We start from the raw sequence: 18,306 nt of genomic DNA on the forward strand, positions 1-18,306 counted from the left end.
AGTGGAGATGCCAAGCTTTGAAGAAGCCCCAGGTCACACAGAGAATATGACGACATTGAGATTTAAAGCCCGATTTCCAGATCCCAAGGTTTGGGATTTTTCAGCCTCGCCAGTAGTTCCCTAAAGCAGGAGGTGGAGAGGGCCTGAGCACTGGCAATGCTCACTGACGTTCTGGGGAAAAGCCCCCCCAGTTTGTTTTTCTTTTATAAAAGCTCTTTGGAGACTCTAATACCCAGCCATGAGTGGGGCCACTGCCCTCTGCCTCACTGAAAGGAGGATCAGAGGAGGGGCCTCGGAGGCAGGGAATCCAGAGAGAACAGTATTTTAGTCCCACGTAAAGGAGATCGTGAAAATGTGCGTTAAGACAACCCTCTGGTGGAAAGTCAGACAAGAAGGTAAATGGATTGCAGAGGAGAACTAACAGCGCTTAATGATACACTGAATGCAGGGAAGGACCTTGAAACCATGAGAGATTGAGACGCCATTAACACTCACAGAGGATACAGGTGAAGGAACATTCTAGACAGGGTAAAGTCGGTCGCTGTGCCCTCTAAGGACCCTTTGAGGTTTAGTAAAGAGCAATGCGATAGTTCACCAATCTCAAAACCAGGAGCAGTCTGGCCAGGGGCGACTTTGAGGGAGTCCCTGCAAACCCTCAAGCCAGGAACCGCCGGGTCTTTTTCCTGGTCCCCGGGCAGCACACATCACTGACCGATCGCTGTTTCTCAGTGAGCAGGTCTCAGGAACCAATCTGTTCGGTGCTGTTCCAAGCAACAAAAGTTGGCAAATAGGCACAGAAGCCTGTTTCCCATCTGGATAATGTGTCTCTATAAAGATAATGAGATGGGGACCAACAGCAATGGTAGCCCTATAAAAAAATGGGCCCTAAATCCTATCTTAGCTTCGAGCAAGGGTTTCAGGCGCTCGTTTTCAAGGTTAGCTACAACCAAACAACCATCCGTGAAGAAAAAAACCTCTGAGGCATATTTAACACAAACTGGAACATGTCACATCATCTGAAAGTGTCAGATCTTGGATCTTTTTTGTTGTTGTTCAACAAACACATTTCACAGGCAAAACACGATAACGTATGTCGCTTCTTGGGCAGTTCTGTGGGCTAGGAGGTGATACGATGGAACTTGCTGCTATAGCAATGTTCCAAATATGTTCTAGGCACTCCCCAGCCCTGGGCACTCTACAGGACCTGAGAGAATTCTTCGCACTAGAACCAGCTGTTTGGCAGGGGGCATGGCCACTGGGGTCCATGGAAGCGGAGAAGAGGAGTCCTTGCTTCCCAAGCAACGTGAAGCACATCGAGAAATCCAGGACTCACTGAAAGAATGTTTTACTTTTTCTTCAATAAGAAAAGTGGGCTCATTCTCTAACAGTAATCACCCCACTTGTAGGGGATGCCAAGGGAAGGCCTGTGGCCTGGGTGACACTGAAGCCCTGTCCACACCCATTGGCTCCTTACAGACCCTGCAGGAATGGCCTCTTAACAGCTTCTTCTTTATTGAGAGGGCAGGAAGACCCAGGAGGCCAAGCCAGCCATTTGCTTGTGACATTGAGCCAGGGCCACCCTGCTCACCGCCCATGTCCTTCCCATTCTTCATGGGAAGAACTCATGGGCGTGAGTGAGAAAACAGCAGGTGTTTTAGAGGTCGTCTTGGCTTAACCTCACCTCCAACCTGCCTCACTGGCAGAATGTCCAGACTTAATGTGGACCGAGCTCTATTCTTGTCTAATGGCACAGTGAGAAACCCGGGGATGAGGCTATGTAGCCTCATGATGAGAGGGTCTCAGGTGTAAGTGTGAAAAAGAAAAAAACGACGGGGTATGATAAATTGCAGATTTCCCCCACCAACTCTTCTGATTCAGAAATCTGGGGGTTCGGGCTGAGGATCTGTTATTCTAAATATTCTCCCCAGGCAATTCCGATGCAGGGGGTCAGGGGGTCAGGGTTTTGAGGTTCTCAACTCCTCTTTAGGAAAACAGGCACAAGCTGTGACTGCTTGACCTACTGCCCGCGAGGGTCTCCTGGGAGAGCTGTCGGCACCAGAATCTGCTGTCTAATTGGCACTTGGCCTCTTAGAAAAGAAAGTCTCTCAGAGTATACTCAGGGAGATGGACTTGTGAACTTGTCTGCTTAGGGCATACAGTTCATGTGGCTCCGGCTTAAAGTTTAGAACGTGGCTTCACTGTTATTTTTTTAAGTGCACTTAAAGATAGCTTTTTTTTTTTTTTTTTTTTTTTTTTACGAAAATGGAAACCAACGCTTTCTTGATGACTTCGCCAATGCTTTGTTTTGGGGTCTGATTGTGAATATCAAGGACTAGCTGCAGATACATGATACTTTGGGACAAGATTATTCTTGTCCCAAGACAAGCCCAGTTAAGTGGTAGCATTAGCATTAGGTTCCGAGAAAGGGAGGGGAGCGGAGAATTCAGGTAGTTAAGGAAAATCATGTGACATCATGATTCTGACTCAAAACCCAGGCTGATCGATTCCGCTGCTCTCACAACTCGAAGCACAGTGTTTGGCTTAAAGCAAAGACTTAATATGTATTGGCTGAATGAGTGACACATGAATGAATGCACAATCTACTTAAAATATGGAGGGAGCTGATTTCTAAGGTTCCTATTCCTCTAAATTTCTAAGCCAGACATTTGTGGTTGCCTTCCCCACATCCATTTCCATCTCCTCCATTCTAACAGTCCTCCAAATTTTCCAGTTATGTGGATTACAGAGGGTTGGTCCCTGACTGGTTCAGGTCAGCAGCATATTCAACTCTTTGACCGTAATGATGGAGTTGAGAATGGGTAATGCAGGTCGGTCAGGGCTGAGACTCGGTTCTAAGTCTTTGCTAGAGGTATCCGGAAAGTAAACTGTCTGCCTGCTGCTCTTGAATAAGGGAGGTAGTCCTGGTGCTGTTGGTAGCTATCTGGGATCACAAAGGGAGAGCCTCCTAATAGTGATGCCCAACCTGAAAAGCAGAGCCAAGGAAGGAAGAGATACACAACTGCCTATGTCGCTTGAGCTGCTGGAATAAGTCCCTGGACCTTTTGCTTAAGTCACTGAATGTGATGGAGTGGAATATTCTGTTACCTCCATCCAAGAGCATCGCAATTAGCATTAAAACTTAGAAATCGGGGCACCTGGGTGGCTCAGTCAGTTGACCATCTGACTTCACCTCAGGTCATGGTCTCACGGTTCATGGGTTCGAGCCCCGCATCGGGCTCTGGGCTGATAGCTCAGAGCCTGGAGCCTGCTTCGGAGTCTGTGTCTCCCTCTCTCTCCGCCCCTCCCCTGCTTGTGCGCGCTCTCCTTCTCAAAAATAAATCAACATTTAAAAAAAAAAACCTTAGAAATCACTTTTTAAAGTGTGTTATTATCAGGTAAGCTAATTTTCTTTTAGGCATAATGTCATAATAGGGATTAATGCCTCATGATAAGAATCTGATACCAAGTAAGTCAAAATTAATGTCCAGTAGTCAGCAATAAAAGACATACCTATAGGGCGCCTGGGTGGTGCAGTCGGTTAAGCGTCCGACTTCAGCCAGGTCACGATCTCACGGTCCGTGAGTTCGAGCCCCGCATCAGGCTCTGGGCTGATGGCTTAGAGCCTGGAGCCTGTTTCCGATTCTGTGTCTCCCTCTCTCTCTGCCCCTCCCCCGTTCATGCTCTGTCTCTCTCTGTCCCAAAAATAAATAAAAACGTTGAAAAAAAAATTAAAAAAAAAACATACCTATATACTTCTACACCAATTAAAAATCACATTTTTAGGGGCGCCTGGGTGGCACAGTCAGTTAAGCGTCCGACTTCAGCCAGGTCACGATCTCTCGGTCCGTGAGTTCGAGCCCCGCGTTGGGCTCTGGGCTGATGGCTCAGAGCCTGGAGCCTGTTTCCGATTCTGTGTCTCCCTCTCTCTCTGCCCCTCCCCCGTTCATGCTCTGTCTCTCTCTGTCCCAAAAATAAATAAACGTTGAAAAAAAAAATTAAAAAAAAAAAATCACATTTTTAGAACCAAGTCCTATAATATGGCAAAAATGTACTGCCTTCAGTAAATAGAGCAGCAACTTAAAAGTACCAAAAGTCACTAGAGTTAAAAAAAAAAAAAAAGTGTGCGTGATGGGCAAATGTGCATTCCATAAATGCTATGCTAATGAGCTTGACATCAATACCTAAAATTATCTTTCAAAGGACTGTTTGTGAACATTTCACAGAAAAGGCCTCGGTGGTTCCTCAGGTTCAAAATGGATTTAACAACAGGTTATTTAAAACCAAGCAAATTTCATGCTCTGAAATTTTTTTGGACTTTCAGATCAGGAAAATGCTACAGGTTTAGCATATTTGAATTTTTTTTAAGTAGACTCCAGGCCCAGCATGGAGTCCAATGTGGGGCTTGAACTCATGACCCTGAGATCAAGATCTGAACAGAGATCAAGACCCAGACACTTAACCAACAGAGTCATCCGGCCGCCCCTGGCATATGTGGATTTTAAAAAGGATCTCATGAAGCCCTGCAAGGCCCTAAGATTCCTTTTCCGATTCATCTTTGAAGACTCATATACAAATTTAACCCCTCCTATACAGTCTTCTCTAATCTCAGACGGTGGAAGAGGAGGATACTATGACTGAAGCCATTTGCATTTTAAGTTAATCGCTTTATATCTTCTCCCTTACAAGACCACATATTGGAGAAAAGTAGGGGTCACAAGGTAGTCATTTTTGATTCCTAAACCTTGTTCTCTGACACGCAAAAGGTCTTGCCTGCATGTTTGCTGAAAGACCGTATGAGTGGATAGTAGTCTTGGGAACAAGATAGAGTAGCATGAGCTTGGGGACAATACGGTCAGTGAGCTTAGGAGTGGCCCAGCACCCAAACTCAAATAATTTATGGGTCCAGGACAGCCAAAAGAGCTCTTGCTCAGTGATGCTCTGCATAGATTCAGGCAGTGTGGTTTTGATGATGTCGACGGCACATCTGGTGGCATTACTCCCCTCATTTTTAGAGTTAAACATCACTAGAGGCCCTCAAATAGAGCCGGGATGACTATCAGTTGGGCGTAATAAAGAGCAATTTCATATATGCCATTAGGTTTGTGTTAAACGGCCTCAGCTATCCCTTCTGTGTCGAAAGTTGTATGATTTCAGAGCAAATGAAAAAAAAAAAAAAAAGCACGACTTCGGTTAGACCCCCAAACCAGACTCAAAACCGACACACTAGGGTGAAATTGATAGTGTAAACATATAATTAGCAACGTGTTTTCCACCTTCCTTAGGACTCAGAAGCACTTTTAAGAGATATATTGGGTGGCCCAAGGCCTCTTAGCAAAAGGCGAAATGAATTTGAGCCAATGCCATCTTTTTGCTTCCGTAAAGCTCTCTGCGGTGGCATTCGCTCAACAAATATTTATCAGCTAGTTAATGTATGCAAGGCTGTGTGCAAAGCAGTGTGCAAAGCACAGTAAGTCATGGAACACCCAGCGCCTCTCACTACAGATATTTTGTTGATTTACTGTCAGAGTTCTTCACACTCCATTAGGAAACAAACAAACAAAAACATCCAATTACTAAGTCATTAGCGCTGCCTTTTAAAATAGAAGATCAGAGTGCAGAACATTAGACTGGAAGGGCCCTTGGAGACCCGGCACAGCCCCTTTATTTCACAGATGGAAGAACAGACTCATGTAATAAAGAATGAGGTGCCTCTATATATGCTGACATGGAAAGATAAAAACAAGGTATTTGTGAAGTGAAACAAGCAAGCTGAAGGACACCAAGTACAGCATAAGCGCCATTTTTCTCAAAAGGGAACAACAGCAAAAATGTCTTAACGTTAGCCGTGTGTATTTTGAATACTTGGAAGGATACGGTTTCCAAAACTGACTGAGGTCAGCTCCTGGGAAGCAGGAAAGAGACACGGAATCCGGGGTGGGGCTGGCTTGTCAATTAGGAAAAAATTCACGCTCAACCTTGTGTATTTTGTAATGTTTGTCTCTTATGCAGCTGTGTATTGCTTCTGTTAACAGAGAGAGAGAGATACAGGCATGTGCGTATATGCGTGTGTGCATGTATACTTAGGTAGGACATTTTGAGTGGAAGGAAAACAATCGTGAAGACTTGCAGGCTGGGGGTCAGACTTGCTTCTGGGTTCCACCCTGAATGCCAGTCCGATGTGCTCAGAGATGGAGAACATATGCTAAGTTACTGAACCTCCCTGAGCTGTGGTTTCCTTGCATGTGAAACAAGATAATAATGGTAGCCATTGCTTAGGGCTGTGGTGAGAATGTGAGAGTTCAGGCACACAGCTGGCACAGTGGCCAGCACAGGGCAGCTCTCACGGGTGGTAGAAACAACGGTGGCATCGATAACGACGATAATAATTATTCTTATGATTGCTGTGCAGAATCAGAGCCCGAACAAGGACACGTGTCCCTGGGCTGTCGGCACGGTGGGTTTCCAACCGAGCACATGCCTCCCCTCACTTGCTGGAGAATCACTTAGGCAGATGATACTAAGGACAGAGAAAATAAGAGAAAATGAACTCGATGTGATGACAACTGCCTGCCTTCATGAAGGGAACTGAACTGTTGACTGATGACCAGATATGACCTCTGTTTCAAAGGCATCACCTGTAGTGCCCAAACAGTTCTTTGTCATCTGTTAATATTCTTTGCGGTAAATGTCATATGATACTACAACTATAGGATGATCAGCGAAGAATGTACTTCATGGAAGTCAACACATTCATCCTTGCTGAGCAACTCTGCAAAAAGGGAAAGGAAAGGGGCTCGGTCGGTTGGGCGTCCGACTTTGGCTCAGGTCATGATCTCGTGGTCCATGAGGTCGAGCCCCGCATCGGGATCTGTGCTGACAGCTCAGAGCCTGAAGCCTGTTTCAGATTCTCTCTCTCTCTCTCTCTCTCTCTCTCTCTCTCTCTCTCTCTGTCTCTCCCCCACTCACGCTCTGTCTCTGAGAAATGAATAAACCTTAAAAAAAATGTGAAAAAAAAAAAAAAAAAGGAAAGGAAAGCCCCAACCCAAAAGGTGGGGGAGTCAGAATGTATATCTCTTTTTTTCTAAGCATTCCTGAAGTAGGTCACAGGCAGCCTGATCTTAAGGGTCCTGGCCAAGGGAGAGGGCTGTGCAGTTCACCGTGACTTCTTCCTTAGCGGAAAAAGCAAGATTTGGGTTTTCAGTGCTGTGATGCGGGACTGCTTGTGTTCATTAAATCAAAGGCAAGAATTGTTCAAAAGGCAGGCCTACTGAAGACATCTGAAGAGATTCTCATTTCAAATACTCACAGTACGATTTCCATATTGGAGGCTGGTATTCTTCAGCATCTAGAATAAAAAAGGGAAAAAAAATCAATCTGTCAGCCTGAACGTCAAACTGTCAACATTTGTCTCCTTCAGAGGAACAACAGTCTGTCAGTAGTACTTGCATTCTGGTCCCAGGGGGCCCTCTCTGCTCATTTATGGGACAGTTCCAGCCATGAGGGAGGAAATGTACATGGCAACCCTTGTGGACCCAACAGCACTCTCTTTAGATCACTTACCATGACAGAAATCAATTGCTTAACCATTTTCATAGAGCCCAGTAAATCAAAAAAGATTTTTAAAGCAATTAACTTGATTGTACCCTCCAGTAATCCTTTCAAAGAGTATTTACTTAACTTGGCATAATAAACATATAATTTATCTCACAGTTTCCCATCAGACCTTTAGCCCATTTATTAAGACTTGAGGGCAAGACGTAAAGGGGCAAGTATGTAATATTAAATCTGGGAAGTTGTGCAACTCAACCAACTGAACTCCTAAAATGACTGGGTCTGACAGCAGAGACACTGATGATTCAATTGGAATCGCATTATCTCCTTGAATTTATTCCAGTGTGTGACTTAGGAAATTTCTAGAACACCTCTCAGCAATCCAAAGTGTCAGAGTGAAAGAGTTACAATAAAATGGAGAGGATGAAATTGTTATTCATCAATCTAGAAAACAGACAATGGGAGAAAAATCCGCTTGTTCAGTCGATTCAATAATCCCAGTGCTGACAGCTGAATTTATAATTGTGATGGAGTTATTACAGCCTTCCTGAGCATGTAGCTAAGGCCTTGGTAAAACATTGGTAACTTAAGCAGCCAGAGGGGAGAATCCTTTCGCTCAAATCACAGAACACCGAGCTGGAGGGAACATTAAGAGTCCTCGAATTCGGCACCTTTTACGAGGAAACTGTTCTTGTCATCCTGCACCCCCAAGGTATCACACAGCCATCCTCCCACTGCCCTTGTCCTTATGCTACTGTCACCAACGAGTTTCATGCCAAGGACCAGAAATTCTCTAACCTCATGCATGGAGACAGTTTGAGAATTTTTCCTGAGAAACAAATACGCTATTTATATAAAAACTAACTCAAGAGTGGTGAACGTCCCCAAATCCTACTTAATTACAGTTGTGTAGCTTAAATTAAATTCTTTCACAATTAATGTCTTGCTCTCTGGGGCCCACCTGATCACAGAGGCAACTAAATGCCTCTGAATGTAGTTTTCATTCACATAAATCTGTATCCTTAGGCCCACATTGCCAGGAACCTATCTATGAATAATCAGCCACGTAAGTGCACACACAAATACAGTGCATTAATAATGGTTTGTGTTCTTATTCAAACTTGGTTTGCTGATAAAAGTGACATTCTTAATAGTTTTGCCAAAGTAGAACAATATCTTAGAATAGTGAGCTTTTAACCCAAACAAGCCACTAATTTCACTCTATATATGACAGAAACCAATTTTAATGAATTAAATTGTATTAAATTAATTAAATTTTATTAAGTTTCAATGAATTAAATTGTAAGGGGTATTTGTTTATAAAAAGCACCCAAATAAAATAAATCAAGTTGCTGAGTTTATAATAAAATAGAAACATCCATACAATGCCACCTCACCAGAAAAGCCAGGTCCTGTATGTTAAAATGTTGAGGGCATTTTCAAAAATATTTTTCAAAGATAAACACACACACACATACACACACACACGCACACACACACAAGATTGCATACAGAGTGTTGAATCCTCACCACTAGATCACCAGGGTGACCAGATCGAATAGAAATGTAAATCTCCGAGATGTCATCTACAACGAAGCTCTAACGTCTTACTCTTCTGGATGAGATTTGTTCTCTGACGCGAGAGCACAATCCCCAGACCAAGAAGTGGTCAAGAATGTTCAGTGCCTAGAATGCCAGTCTCTGCCTATTAAGGGAAGGTCCCCAAAGAGAAGGAATCTCCTTTACGCAGGTTTTAAGGATAGCTCAGATGCTCTCCTTGGGTCTCCTACGGTCTTCTTGACTGAAGTCAAAAGCTTAGACTCAAGGATCCCTCCCTGTCCATCACAATCTGGCTGTTTCGTGAAAAACCCAGAATTTTGTTTCATCTGAAACACTGACTCCCAACTTGATAACTTTCGCTGAGGCTGCCCTGCCTGCTACAGAAACAATCTACCCCTTGCCAGTTGTTCGCGTTAGCGGTATTATGGAGAAGTGAAGAAGGCCCCCTACAGAGACCGGAGATCACAATACGCCCCTGCTGGACATTCTGCAGTGTCTTCCTTCTGCATTTGGAATAAGAGATACAAACCTCTTGCTGTGGCCTTCAAGGTCTTGGGTCATCTGGTGCCTGTCCACCTCTTTGACATCTCTGCAGACATTTTGCCCTTCTACACTCCCCCAGAAAGGCTAACTTTCTCTCTGTTCCCAGAGCAAGCCATGCTCTTCCGAGCCCCCAGCCACTGCTCTTGTGGATGGTCCACATAAAATGCTTTCGGATACATCTTTGCATGGCTGACTTCCTCCATTATGTAGGGCTTGGCTCACAGGTCACCTCCCGGGGGCCTCCCCTGACAATCTTGAGTAAAGTAGCCTACCCCTAGCTCTCGGCACTCTCCTTCGTCGCATTTATTGCCACCTGAAATTATTTATCGATTTGTTGGCTTGTTATTACTGGGCTCATCCCACGAACAGCCCAACTCCATACAAGCAGGAACTTCATTCACTGGTGCATCTCCAGGCCTGAGAAGGGTGCCTGGCATGTAACACATATTCAAAAAGCCTGTGTGACGTCCGAGAAGCCTCAAGGTTCAAATTTTACCTCCCACAACGACTGGCTGAATAACTTGAATCGGGTTACTTAAATTCTTTAAGCCTGCCAATACTCATCGCTGTGAAAGAGAAGAAGGCAAAGTGCCTACCTCATAACCTATCTCTTAGGGTCACTGTGGGAACTGAATGAGACCCCCACATCTCAAGTTCTTGGGACAGCGCCTGGCAAATAGCAAGTTCTGGATGTAGCTCCACTGATGTTGTCATTGTTACATTGCCCTGTCCCGGTTCTTCCCAGGCTGTCTTCTGTCCCTTGACCCCAGCCATGGCCATCTCTAGTCTTGCCCCTGGATCTGGAGCCTGTAATTAAGTTCCAGTGCTGTTGTCATGGAAGGTTTTTCTTTCCCATTAAAGAATTCAAAGTGAGAGGCCATTTGTCATGCTTCAGTGGAACAACTATAATTACCTTGGTCTTAGAGACATGTTTCAGAAACCACTAAAGCACACTGTTAGGAAACCTTGGTTAAGAGACAAGGCACAAAATATTTTTAATACGTTGAAACAAATCTTTAGCGGCCTCCAGCGCTGCTCCACCAACTTGCACATTCGCCCCAGTTTCAAACAATATTTCTCAACGCTCTACTTTACTCTGGGATAGCCTGACACTTTTTTTTTTTTTTTTCAAACCGGGAATAGGTTTTCTAGGTCATTTAGTTCACCCTCCTCATTTGCCAAATGAGGAAAATGAAACGCAGAATGATTAAGTGGCTTTCTCAAGGTCATACAAGGAGTGGAGGCCAAGGTGGGATGAGAGCAGGAAACTCTGTCTTCCAGGCTTCGAACACATCCGTCATCCTTGCCAGGCAGCCCACCCTCATTTGCATGTATTGAGTCCAGAAAAAAAAACATGCCGTGAAGCAGGTTTGCTACTTCAATTCTTGTGAATCTGGAAAGACGTAATAAAGCAGGGAAAAGGAAAAAAAAATAGCCATATGAAGGACTGACATCAAGCCAAAGGGCGGGCAGTATTTCATCTGTGTACCTGACCCCATCGAAGAGTTACAGTGCAGGAGGTGGAAGGTACTGGAAGTGCTGACAACATAAAGCCTAAGGCTTTGGGAAAGTGTATTACTTTGTGAAACATTTTCGAGAAATGGGCATGATGCAGAAGGAAGGGAGAGGAAGTAGAAGAGAAGAAGCTTCATGTTTAAGGAAAAAAAACAAACTATCGCTGAATCCAAAAGACAGGTGTATGCTTTTGGAAAAGAACAATGAATTTATAAGGGTCAAAAGAGACATAGGAAATATATTGCTTAAAATACTGACTAATAGGTATCCCAACTCCTGGACCCAGCCAGCAACTCTATCCGTGGGGATTTAGCCTGGGGTAGTAAGTGAGCACACATACAAAGATGAATATATGAACGAGGTTTTCATTGCTGTTTTGTGTACAACAGTGGATCCAAAAGCCCAGAAAGAAGGAAGTGGTTAGGTAAATTATCATATAACATAGCCATGGAAAATAACAGTGTGGGTCAGAGCTTTGTGGTCCAGAGCACGGCCTCTGCAGCTAGCGGTAGTCTAGGTTCCAGACCTAGTACTGTCATTTATTATAGCTATATGACCTTAGGCAATTTACCTCATCTCTCTGTGCCTCAGCTGTTTTATCTATAAAATGGGAGTAATCATGCTACCCAACATATAGCATGTTGTGAGGCTAATATGTATGAAACACTTAATCTAGCGCCTGGCATGTCGTAAATTCTATGCTTCCTATTATTTTCTTTCCTTAATGACGTAGACAAATATTTATGCTACGTGAAGTATTAAATCAGGTTATAAAATAATTTATCAAATTTAATCCCATTTTTAGAAAAGATTTATCTGCACAGAAGTTATCTATAAGGCTATAGAACCAATTATTAAATAGTCGCTATACCTGAGAGTGAAAATTTAGGCAGCTTCTGTTTTTCTCTTCATTGGCTTACCTGCATTTTCTAATTTTCTGTTCATGCTGCTTGTATAAAAATTTGAATTAATAAGAAATAAATTCATGGGAGTGCTTAATGGTTTCTCTCTTCTTTTTACGATTTTTTTTTTTACGTAATCTCTATACCCAACATGGGGCTTGAACTCATAACCCTGAGATCAAGAGTTGCATGCTTCACCAACTGAGCCAGCCAGGTGCACCCTGGTGGTTTCTCTTTTTTAACATGCTGTCTAAATAAATCACCACCCTGAACACAAAGTATAAGTAAAAAGACCCAATTCGTAATATAATTCTTAATAAAATTCTTACAATTACATAGGTAGCCTGCACAGTTTTAGTCCAGGAAGAGCAAAGACCGAGGGCAAAAGAAACAAGACAAGAGCTTCTGTAGCAAAAGGCTGTGCCCAATCCCCTTGGCCCTCTGTTAAAAATTGTGTGAAATAAAGATTAATGAGCAATTCTAAGCAGGCCAGGAAACAGGTATCTCCTCTCATTAAAGAAGGGGCGGGGCAGAGGGAGAGAAAAAAGATATAGATGCTTAGAAAATGATCAAAATCTTACAAAAATAGGTAACAAGACCACTCAAAGGAAATCATCTATAGAGAATCCAAACATAGTAAACAAAAAGCAAAGCAAAGCTGGTTAAAGGGGCCTGGAGGTGCACGTTAAAACTTGGAAGTGATCAAGAAAACTTATGTCCTCAAGTAACTAAAGCTTTGAAGGGTAGCACCGCCATCCTGAGCTTTAGGGGAAGGAGGAAGAATCCCGGTGTCGGCATGTGGAAAGGTCTACTATGTCTGAGACCCAGGGCGAGGACAACAGGGGCAATAGAGAGCCCTCATAAAAAGATACCTCTCTAGACCAAGAGCATCACAAAAATAATTTAAGATCACTACTGTTTCTACTAAACTTAAAAGGAATACACACTTGTGAAAAACAGAAAAGTTTCAACAAATAAAAAATGTGTATCTTAGAAAGCCTCCTACTCAGAAAAAGTACCGTTAATCCATTGATGTGACTCTGCCTAGATTTTGTCCTGTAGCTGGCTAGAATAAAAATTTATAAAAATGGTCTCTTATCCTATCTACTGTTCTGCAATTTGCTTTTGACCTTAATGGCATTCCTTAGGCATTTTTCTATGTCAGCACACAGAGATCTGTAAGGTCCTAATTTTTTGAACTATGGCTTGGTCTCCGTTCCATGAGCATACCCAAATGCATTTAATTCATTAATGTAACAGTTTCCAACTGATGACTATTTAGGCTATTTTCAATTTTCTGTTACTATAAACAAAGCTGCAATGATACATATGTTAAATGCTGGCTGAAGGATCTGCATATGTTTTGTCTGAAAAGCTGTTAAAATGGGGGGCGCCTGGGTGGCTCAGTCAGTTAAGCCACCGACTTCAGCTCAGGTCATGATCTCGCTGTTTCCGAGTTTGAGCCCCGCGTCGGGCTCTCTGCTGACAGCTCAGGGCCTGGAGCCGGTGTCAGATTCTGTGCCTCCCTCTCTCTCTCCGCCCCTTCCCCACTCATGCTCTGTCTTTCTCTCTCAAAAATAAATAAACGTTAAAAAAAAAAAAAACTTAAAAAAAAAAGCTGTTAAAATGGGCTTCAGAAGGTGGAACTCTCAACAGTGTATGGAAAAATGCCTGTGTCCCCACACCTTCACCAACACTAGCTATTGTCAACATAGGTTTTCATTTTGTGCATTCAAGACTCAATTAGAAAACACAGAGATAAGCCTAAATATGTATTGGCAGGGAAGCACACAGAAGCACAGAATGATCCTGGGCATGAACCCGTGGAAACATATGGCCACGGAGTAAGGTAGAAACGCGCTAATCCCATTCATGTTGATGGTGGTGGCTGGAAGGCTCTACTCTTCCAGGCATTTTCAGCTCCAGAAATACATTGACTGGATGGAATCACCTGAGGAGCAAGTGTAAAGGAATTTGGGGACTGATTAATGAAGAAAAATTAGAGAACGCCAGGTGCTACACTCGAGTAAGTGACAACTAAAGAGGAAATACCTGTAAACATCAAGGAGAGCCAGATTCCTTTGGTCGGCTCAGTGGTATATGACTAGATCAACAAGAGAAACACATGCGGGGCCTTTGGAAAATGTGAGCAGTGAAAGATTCACCAATTTAGAGAATGATCTACCAAGAAAGCTGGAGATGACCCATCCTTAAGGATACTTCAACCAAAGCTGCATAAATTATTGGAGCTTGGGGCGGGGGGTCATTTGGAGACGGGGGGTGAAAGGATTGGCCCCTCCTTCTGCCATCCCCTGTCCCAGAAGGGCCAGGTCTCTGCTGTCACTTTTGATTTATTTTTTTTTTTTATTTATTTATGGGACAGACAGAGACAGAGCATGAACGGGGGAGGGGCAGAGAGAGAGGGAGACACAGAGTCGGAAACAGGCTCCAGGCTCCGAGCCATCAGCCCAGAGCCCGACGCTGGGCTTGAACTCACGGACCGCGAGATCGTGACCTGGCTGAAGTCAGACGCTTAACCGACTGCGCCACCCAGGCGCCCCACTTTTGATTTATTAATGCACACATTTGCAAATGGGCTGCAGTTGGTGACTTTTTTTTTTTCCCAGGGAAGTTGGGTGGAAAACGGGTTTTTCAATCAGACATGGGATGGCCTCGCAATGAGATCACAGTTGCAAATCTGTTGGGTGATTAGCTTAATGGGCCCAGAATGGGTGGGATTCAAATGAAACTGAACAATGACAGGAGGAGTACTATGTCACCTTTGTGCCCATGCTGCAATACGCCCTTGACACACACCCTATGCCCAAGCTCGGGTCTTCAGAGGTTATGTGCAAGCCAGAGTGTGCAGCCTGTGGCTCGTCAGGCATTCCAGCCAAATGGTGCCATCCCTGGGCTGCACAATGACCTAGAGATCGTCCTAACTGCTACAACACATTGAGATGTGAAGGCTGCTACAGAGATTTCTTGTTGTCACACTGGCTAGGGAATACAAAAATGTGTTCTAATGCCTGCCATCTATACAGGTTCCCTGCGTCCCCCTGAGAAAGCAGGCAGCCTTGTATTCTCTTTTAAAACTGCTGCTTGGGTAGAGAATGGAGGCCTGGGTGCATCTCACGGTGGATCATACGTCAGGGATTTTTGTAGCTGATTTAGTCCTCCTTGCAGAGAATAATTAATAAGACAAATTCCAGAAACTAACAGAAAGTAATAAGTTAGTAAGACAAATTCCAGAAACTTGGCTGGGCCCCAAGGACACGACTAAGCTGAGATTTTTCTGAAGACGATGAAGCTACGAAGGGCCTTGGGCTGGAGTCTGTGGTCACTAGAGGGCACTGGGGCCACACAGAGCTTCTGTTCTGGGCACTTATTCTGTATACAGAGGCATGATGAGGTTCTTTCATTCAACAGGTATTTAATGAACACATACAATGAGCCAGGCCGTGGGGACACCTCAGTGAACAAGGCAAGTAGGCTTACAAAGCTCTGTATGATCTGGCCCCTGGCCACCTCTCCCTGGTCGTCCCCTCTTGCTCACTATACCTCAGCCACTCTGGCCTTTCTTTCAATCCTTGAGTCTATCAAGATCATTGCAGTCTTAAAGATCTCACACTGTCTCTTCCTTCTGATTTCTCCATGGTTGGCCTCATTATCATCTGGATCTCAGCTTAAATGTTCTGGCTCTTCAGCGATGTCTTCCTGGACCATCTTATCTAATGCTGTCTTTCAGATAGTCTCTCATTCCTTGCGGTCTTTTCACCATCTGAATTATTTTTACTGAGTGCTTATATATTTCTTTGTTTAGACAGTGCTGTGAGAGCAAGAGCCTCACATATCTTGTTCTCTGATGCCTGGATCACCATTAGCCTATTGAGTACCTTTTGTGAATTAGAAAAAGGCACCCTTTTCAATCTGGCTTGGCAATGGCTTGGCAATCAGATAGCACCTTTGTGTGAGGAAGATGCTTGCTCTGGGAGGCAGAGCCCCTGCGCCAGAGCACATGGTGAGGGGAGTCCAGGCTGAGTTCAGCCACAACTCATCCCTTGGCAGGCACAGACAGTACAACAGGAATGGCCCCCAATGTTGTATCCCAGGATATACAGATTCTTAATATAGAGTGGGTAAGTGAAAGACAGACATTGTTCCCTGACTCAAACCTTGCATTCTATCAAGGGATACAACAAATAAAGAGGCAGGTGATGTATAGGAGGAGTGTCCATGGCAGAATTTCCCAATCTTGGGAAGGCTGAGTGGGGGTAGGCATTCCCCATGCCTTGGCCAGTTACCTCTGGCCTTGAGCAGTCCTGTCCAGGGCTCCTTCAAGAGTAGTCCCAGGGGACTAGAATCTACCATCAAGGCTTACAGCCTCCAAAGACTAAAGGAAGCATAACTAACTTCTGGTACAACGGCACATTAAGCCTAGTCAAAGAGATGTTCTATCACCTAGATATCTACTACAGTAGCCAACAGCAAGGAGTGCCTTTTTGGACAAATGGGCTCATGGAGTATGACTCACAGACCAAGGTAGGGCCTGGCAGGACCAGAGGCAAAGCAGAACATGACATTGACAGCTAGAAGTAGTTCAGCCTGCTGGCCAAATATATAGACTATGGTGTGTATGTGCACGTGCGTGTGCATGTTTCCGAGTAGCTAGGAATTAGAGAGATAAGTAGGCACCAGATAATTAAAGGCTTTTAAAACCATGCTAAGGGCTTACTTTTGCTCCAGAGGGAAAGGGAAATACAAGCAGGGAAGACACAGCATCCATTTTGCACTTTAAGAAGATCACTCCAGTTGCAGTGTGAAACAGGACTGGAGGAAGAGAAGATGGCAGGGAGAGAAGATAAGCGGGGGGGAGTCATGGAGCTAGGCAGTAAGTGGGGCAGGTGACATTGGTGGTCTGAACTTGAATGGTGGCAGTGGAGATGAAGAAAATGGGGTGGATTCAAAAGGCATCAAAAAGGTAGAGAATCCACAGGACTTGGTGATGAACTGGATGTGGACAGAGAAGGAAAGGAGAGAAAACCACGCTGGGGTTGGGCAGAGGAAGACAAATGGTTTTGGCATAAGCAACTGGATGGATAGTGATGCCATTCACAGAAATAGGGCGGGCGGGAGAAGAAGCAGGTTTAGCAGATGGCGATGCATTTGGCTTTTCCCTGTTGGAAAGAGACATCCATAGGACAGCCAAGTAAACATATCTAGGAGGCTTGGAGTTCAGAAGAGAGAACTGGGCTGGGGATCTAGAAATGGAAACCACAACATGCAGATGGCCGCTAAAGTGGACGACATGACGTCGGATGAGCATTCAGAGGGAGGAAAGAAGGCCTTTGATGGAAGCCCCAAGGAGCACCAACAGTTAAAGCATGAGAGTGAAAGGGGCATGACAGAGACCAGAGAGATAGGGAGAAACCACAAGATGGGCTGACATGAAAGGCAAGGCCAGAAACAATTAGAAAGGGAGAAGTGGCTAGTAGTATCAGGAGCTGTTTGAGCAAGATAAGCTTGAGGACCCATTGCTTCAGGAACAAGGGAGGGGGGTTTTGATGACCTTGCAGTAGAGTGTGGGTAGGTGAGAGGGAGTAAGTGAGATGAAGGGTGAAGGAAAGAAGATAAATAGAACTTGTGAGTGTGCATACCTCTTCTGGGTGGTATGGCAGTGATATGGAGGTGAACATCTCTTTCCAGTAAGGGATGTGTGTGTGTGTGGGTGGGGGGGAGTGACGAGGGTCAAGGGAAGTAAAAGACACAGGAGCTGTAATTTGGATATCATTGTCATTACCTCCTGCCGAACCGCTCGCCTCATCCCAACTCTCCCTTCTCTCTCGGGGCCCTCTCCCTACTTCCTCGCCCTATGTTTCTACAAAAATGCTGTTTCCTCCCAGCATGATGGAGCTGCTTTCCTGGTGGATAATTTCCTCCTTTATCATTCCTCCTCTGCTATTTCTTTAGAGACAACCCCCACACCCACGACCTCCATTCAGCCTAGAGGCCTGTCTCTCCTCCTCTGGCCCCCGCCCTGACATTCTCCCTTCCAGCATCTGCCTGCCTCTTTACAAATTCTTTTCATCAGAGGAATGTCTTCTTGGCTTTCCTCCAGAAGCCCTTTTGGGCATTCATTTATTCATCCAACAAATATTTACCTACAGCTTACAGCCTAGTTGGCACAAAATACCGTACTAGGCACTGGGGTGGATATAAAGGCAAGATGCAGAAG

The 18,306-nt window shown here is 44.5% G+C and overlaps 1 protein-coding gene across 1 annotated transcript in view; it reads right to left on the minus strand.

Annotated features, from left to right (window-relative positions):
• Nucleotides 1-18,306, minus strand: part of CHN2 (chimerin 2) — a 304,184-nt gene that overhangs the window by 141,274 nt on the left and 144,604 nt on the right. Inside the window, exon 2 of the mRNA XM_086693622.1 lies at nt 7,307-7,345. Coding sequence (XP_086549748.1) covers nt 7,307-7,345 — 39 coding nt within the window. The remainder of the gene's footprint in view (nt 1-7,306; nt 7,346-18,306) is intronic.

Source organism: Puma concolor, chromosome A2, assembly GCF_028749965.1.
Source record: "Puma concolor isolate L17-30 chromosome A2, mPumCon1.1.hap2, whole genome shotgun sequence".
Taxonomy (NCBI): Eukaryota; Metazoa; Chordata; class Mammalia; order Carnivora; family Felidae; genus Puma; species Puma concolor.